The sequence below is a fragment of the Nanorana parkeri genome, unplaced genomic scaffold, assembly GCF_000935625.1.
Source record: "Nanorana parkeri isolate BGI_ZX_2015 unplaced genomic scaffold, ASM93562v1 scaffold95, whole genome shotgun sequence".
Lineage (NCBI taxonomy): Eukaryota > Metazoa > Chordata > Amphibia > Anura > Dicroglossidae > Nanorana > Nanorana parkeri.
In genome coordinates this window covers 2,359,281-2,365,777 of record NW_017306363.1, presented here as the reverse complement: position 1 = coordinate 2,365,777, position 6,497 = coordinate 2,359,281, and the positions used below count along the sequence as shown (strand labels likewise).

Below are 6,497 nucleotides of genomic sequence, written 5' to 3'. Positions count from 1 at the left end.
GGAGTCTGACGATGCGGGGAGTGCCTACCCCTATACACCAGGTGTCCCAGGGCTTCATATGATCCTACTACTGCGGCCTCCAAGGTGACTGCGGGGTCTAGGTCCCGCACCATGAGCCACTTATTGGCGACTGTTAATTGACCTGCCAGAAAATATGAATAGAAGTTAGGGGCCGCCAACCCTCCCTCCCCCCAGGGCAGCTGTAGGATTGATAGTTTTATTCTACGCGCCCTCCCATTCCAAAGGAACTCTGAGAGCATTGTGTCTATGGTTCTAAAGACCCTCCTCGGGATCCAGATCGGTGAGTTACGAAGGGTATATAACAATAACGGGAGTAACTTCATCTTAATCAGATTAACTCTACCTATCAGAGATAGAGGTAAGTTCTTCCAAGCTGAGAGGCGGTTTTTGAACTGGGCAATGACCGGGGAGACATTGAGAGTCATAAACTCTGCTACGGATGTAGATATCGTCAGGCCTAAATATTTTAGTGCTGAAACCTGTTGTAGTTGTGCATGCTGTGAAATGTCTGAGTGACTCAAGGGGTCCAAGGGGAGGTACTGGGATTTAGTCCAATTAACAGACAGCCCTGAGTATGTAGCAAATCTTTGTAAAATATCAAGGGACTCTATCAACGACTGATCCATATCAGCTAGAAACAATATCATGTCATCTGCATATAAGGCCACCCTTTCCTCCAACCCCCCTACACAGAGCCCACAGATCCCCTTGGACTGCCGAATGGCGCTTGCTATTGGTTCGATCGCCAAGGCAAACAAACCAGGGGAGAGCGGGCATCCCTGTCTTGTGCCTCGTAAAATCGGGAAACTCGAAGAAAGTGCCGCACCCATCTTAATGGCAGCTCTAGGTTGATTATAAAGGATAGTAACCCACTTACAGAAGTTGGTGCCAAATCCCAATTTTTAAATTCAAAGAATCTTTAATCCACTAATAAAATTACTTCAAGTAAACCTTTCACCAGAGAAACAGAGGCTGCCATTTGTAGACTTCCTTCGGTACTGTCTGTTCAGCTAACCCTCTGTCTTCAGTATTTTAAAATCACCAACCAGATTAGTAACCCACTTACAGAAGTTGGTGCCAAATCCCAATTTTTAAATTCAAAGAATCTTTAATCCACTAATAAAATTACTTCAAGTAAACCTTTCACCAGAGAAACAGAGGCTGCCATTTGTAGACTTCCTTCGGTACTGTCTGTTCAGCTAACCCTCTGTCTTCAGTATTTTAAAATCACCAACCAGAAAACTTGTACATAGACTTTCCCTTCTTGATATGGATTATTAGTTCAATTTATTTGCACTTAGTATTATTATTTTTTCTGTTAAAGTGAAAACAATGCCTGTAAGATAAACTGGCCTCCTCTTCCTGCATCTGCCTGGGAAGGATGTCTGCTAGAGCCAGGCTCCTGTTCTCGCCCCCGTCTCTGATCCTGCTGGAGTTGTAGCTGTCTGATCATCCCATCCAGGATGCTGGGCTCTTGGTTCTGCGGATCATAATTTGTCTGCTGGCTGATAACTTGTTCCACAACTTCACCATCACCTGTTAAAAAGAACAGAAGCATGACCCAATATAATTCATGTTACAACTCAAGATGTCTTAGCAGGATTGCATTTGGCTTCATAGAGCAATAGATCAGTGTTAGTCCAAACATTTGTGGCCATTCACACGGTAATTTCATTTAATTCCAACCTGTTTTCAGTCGGGAACCAAATAATCAAAATGCTCCCACTGTCTTTCCTCCAATATCATCAGGACTTCACCACATGTACAGAGACTAGGGCTGCAACAACTAAATCGATAATCGTTGTCAACCATTCTCATTATCGATTAGTTGATTTAGCACTCAAATGCTCAGCCACAACCAAACCTGGCCCAACCCGCCCACAACCACCCCTGAACCCCCACAACTCTGTGCAGCCGCTCTCCTCCCAGTCTGTACCACAAGAGGTAGCGGCCATTGCAGGGGAACACAGATTGGCCGTCAGGCACCAGGAGCGCCTAGAGAGATGCCAGAGAGAGGGTGGGTCAGGACACAGTGCGGCGTTGCTGGAAGGTCAGGAGAGGTTTGGAGGCAGTGGGTGTGTGCAATAGCCAGTCTACTAAAAAGCCAATAGCAGGCTGGCTATTGCACCCGCTCACTGCCTGCTATCAGCTGAAGAACTTTCGCCGGTCGACAGCAGGCAGTGGGTCGGTGCAATAGCCAGCCTGCTATTGGCTTTCTCAAATTGCAGTAGCCAATAGCAGGTTGGCTATTGCAAACACAGCAGGTAGTGGGTGTGTGCGCCATTCCCTGGCTGAAGCTATTCAAGCCATGTGATCTTGACTAGTTCCTTTGAAGTAGAAAGGTGCTATCACATAGAGGGCTTGTGGGTGGGTGGCACATTTGGGGTGCTATTGAAATGAATGGCACTGCAACGCACCTTCTGCAGCAGAATTTGTCAAGCCAAAACCCAAAATAACTTTTACCCCACCTTTCATATTTTTTTTTTTATAATTGTATTGTAAGCACATTGTGGCAGCTGCCAGGGAAAGATTTCACAGACGGCAGCTGAATGTAAATAGAGCAGGAAGTGGGCTGGTGCAATAGTCAGCCAGTTAATGGCCATTTCAAAATTGCAGTAGCAGGCTGGTTATTGCACACACCCACTGCTTGCTGTGCTCTCAGCATGGAGGAAAGAGCTAAGGGACCCAACCAACTAATCAAGAATGAGAATAGTTGACAACTATTCGATTAGTTAGTTGCAGCCCTAACTTGAACACAACAATGCAGAGATCTGACTATAGGATATAAAAAACCCGACCAGAAACGGAAAATTTAAAAAATGATTTACTTACTAGTTTCCATGTATCCCAGTTGAGGAATCAGGTGCTCATCCGCACATTTCTCCCTCCCGGGGACCAGGCGTTGATACTTAGTTGGATGTGGGTTTCCGTCAACATCTACCAGAAATGGTGGTGGCATAAGGTGAGGAGCTTGTTGTGTTTGTTCATCGAGGACATAATTATTTGCATCGCGACAAAGGGGTCTGAAGTCTGTGTGGAAGAACATTTGATCTGGAATCTGAAGAAGAGACAAATCTGCATTACTAGGGTTTACATTAGGGTTGTCAAGGCTCTGGCTCCATTGTCTGGAGATAGAGTATAGCTGACCGAATTTTTATATCCACACTAGCTAGACCTTAGTTATTGGAGCTGGAGCATTGCTGAAACTAGAACAGGGGTGATCCCTGGGGGCAGGAGTTGAAATTCTGCAAATGCCCTTTTCAGTACTACTTCACATGACTGTCATACACTTAACCACTTGAAGACCAGGTGTTTAGACCCCCTTCCCATCCAGGCCATTTTTCAGTGTTCAGCGCTGCGGTACTTTGACTGACGTTTATTCCGTCATGCAGCGCTGTACTGAAATGAATTTTATAATTTTTTTTGGGGACAGATAGAGCTTTCTTTTGGTGGTATTTAATCACCACTGGGGGTTTTATTTTTTGCTATATTAAGGAAAAATGATTTTGGGGAAAAAAAGGTTTCTTTTTTTACATTATGTTAGGAAACAATGATTACCCATATTTTTGGTAAAATATAAAAGTCGGGGTCACGCCGGGTAAATAGACACCAAACATGTCAAGCTTTAAAATTGGGCGCACCGGCGAAATCGCAAAAAACTACCATACCCAAAATTGGCCATAGGCGACGCTTTAAAAGCTTTTACCGCTCATCAGTTCAGTGTTATCAGTGATTGATGGCCCTAGAATTATTGTTTTCATTCAGACGTTCGCGACGATATGCAACGTGTGGTGTAATGGGTGCAATCGTCGTTTTTCGCACGTATGCGCACCCGACGCATGTTTGCATGCGTGTAGGGGTGGGACTTGAAAAAAAAAATGTTTTTTAATTCTTTTTTTTTTGTGCAACTTACATTTTTTTGGGGAAACTTTAATTTTTTTTTTTTCCACTTAACTTTTTGGCTATCACGTAGGGGGGCTAAGAAACCCCCCTACGTGATAGCAAAATATGTGAAAGGTCCTCTTTATGGAGACATCAGGGGTCTCCAAGACACCTAATGTCACCTAGGACCCCCCTGAAGAAGCTGATGAAGCAGACATCTGCTTCATCAGCTTCTCTCCAGCATCTGAAGCTGGTGAGTGACAAGAATTCTGAAGTGATGTAATATACACCACTTCCGCATTCTGACAACGGAGAGGAAATCTGATCCCCTGTCCGAGAGGCACTATGCTGGTCCCGGGCTCGCACCGGGCACAGCGGAGCCCGGGACCAGCGTGACGGGGGGGCGGGGGAGCACATACCGGGACCTCATACTAGCGATCCGTCAGCTCTATAGCCAGCGGATTGCTTGTATGTTAACAGGCATCGCTGCTCGTTTTTAAATTTTAAGACTTTCCCTCTCCCGCGCACATGGCTGAGCGGACATGTAAAGACGCCCGTTTCAGATCTAGAAAGCTCCCGGCCGGCCATTTTTTTACAACGGCCGGCAAGCGGTTAAATCACGGGTCAGTATGCAGATCATTTTGCAATGGCACAAAAAAAATAAATGACTAAGTCCAACTATTTTCATGTAAGTAAGGAACTATTCTCCTCTCTCATGAATGAGATTTGCTATAAAGACTAATTCCAGACAAAATTGCATCTTCCTGTTCCAGGGACAACCTTACCCTTCATTGTCAGAGATGGGAACTCTCTGGAGAAATCTTACAAGATCTCTGGGCAGCTGGGAGTTTCCTCCACTTACAGTGGCCAGAGTAGCAGCCACTCTGTAGAGAGGGACTAGGCTGTGCTGTCTTCTCCTCTACCCAGTGAGGACACATGCGGCCACAGGGAAAAGCCAACTACAATCTGCTGCTGGACTAAAGGCCTGAAATAAGCAGCAGGAAAAAGTGAGCCCAACACGCTAGACCCCAGTTAATGTCATTGCCTATGTGTTGGAAGGATTGCCCATAGTAACCAGATTTTTCTTTTCTTCCCATCAGTTGCATAGAAACATGTTCCTAGGATAATGGGGGGTTTGCTTGTTTCACACTGCCAAGGATACTTACGCTGACGTCAGAATATTCAGTTGCTGAGCAGGTCCAACAAAATCAAATATCAATGCTCTCACCAAGCTGTGGAAATTGGAAAGTTCCATCAAAGGCGCACTTACCTTTCAAGTAGTAAAAAGGCTTTTGGAACTATAACACAGACTGCATATAACCCAAAACCCTTAGGCATGTCAACTGTGTCCTCAGTATGCATTTCGAAGCTTAATTAAAGCAATGATTGGACTTACCTTATCATAGGTTTTACTGCTGCCAAAGCCAAAAATTAGTAGATGCCCATGAGAATCTGTAGCCGCTATGTGCATCCCATCAGAGGACAGTTTGCAGTCCAAAATGGCACCGTGGCCTTGCCCTTCAATCTTGAATTGAAAAATACAAAATAGAGTAATTTACTGCTTGTGATTACAAATACCCATTTCAATGGCATTATTTCCTCATCTGCTAAAACAAGAGTTTATTGAACTTCAAGAAATAGATATTTTTACGCTGAACGCTATGTAAATGGCTGTTCTGTGTAAAGCCCACCCTGATGACTTTATATTCCCCTTTCCAGTACTCTTCCACAATATTCCTTCCTCTGTTGCTGCCGCCAACAAAATATATGTGTCAGGGCCTCGTAACTGGCTTTTAGGCCTGAGCACTTCATCATGGGAGACAGCCACATACTGTCCTATGTTGGAAATACAACAGCATATATGTATTAGGGGGTCTACTTATAATCGTGCCCGATATTTACAGTTTTTCTAATTATCGGTTATCAGCGTGGAATCCAAGGAGCCGGACCAGCTTGGAATCCAAGGAGCCGGACCAGCTTGGAATCCAAGGAGCCGGACCAGCTTGGAATCCAAGGAGCCGGACCAGCTTGGAATCCAAGTGTTTTTCCACATAGTGCTACTAAGGATCACGGGAGGACGCAAACTAGCGTTCTCCTGTGACCCAAAGCTCAGTATACGGCAAGCTACAGCTCACGGTATACTGAGACCGCCGCAGCCAGGACAGATCCCGACATTACTGTAGAGATCCACCCAGCTGCGTGATTGACAGCTGGCTCTGCCTATCTAGATGCAGAGAAAGCTGTACCCTTCCCCGTCTGTTCCGCCAGCCAGCGCTGGAGGATCGGGGAGGGGGGGAATCCCTGCAGGGAGCCATGGCTCTCTGCAGGGAGATGATCGAGAAGTGAGCGAGCAACGGTATGTGTTCGCTCACTTCCCGATCTATTTAGCCGACATGTGACAGTTTAATTGTCACAAGTCGGCTCGAACTATGAGGCTGAGTGTTTTTCTCTCACCTCATAGTTCTCCTTTAACCCCTTCGTGACTGACGACGTACAGTGTACGTCGCCAGCATCGGGGCTGTTTAAACAGACTCCCGGCGACTTTTGCCGCCGGGACTCTGTTTAAACTTGTAGAGCCGACTGTCGGCTTTACA

At 45.6% G+C, this 6,497-nt stretch overlaps 1 protein-coding gene across 1 annotated transcript in view; it reads right to left on the bottom strand.

The window, feature by feature from the left end:
* The window catches only part of BRWD1 (bromodomain and WD repeat domain containing 1), a 73,132-nt gene that overhangs the window by 33,115 nt on the left and 33,520 nt on the right, over window positions 1–6,497 (bottom strand). The window contains 4 exon segments of the mRNA XM_018552683.1: window positions 1,371–1,557; window positions 2,854–3,079; window positions 5,300–5,428; window positions 5,626–5,652. Of these exon segments, the coding sequence (XP_018408185.1) occupies window positions 1,371–1,557; window positions 2,854–3,079; window positions 5,300–5,428; window positions 5,626–5,652 (569 nt within the window).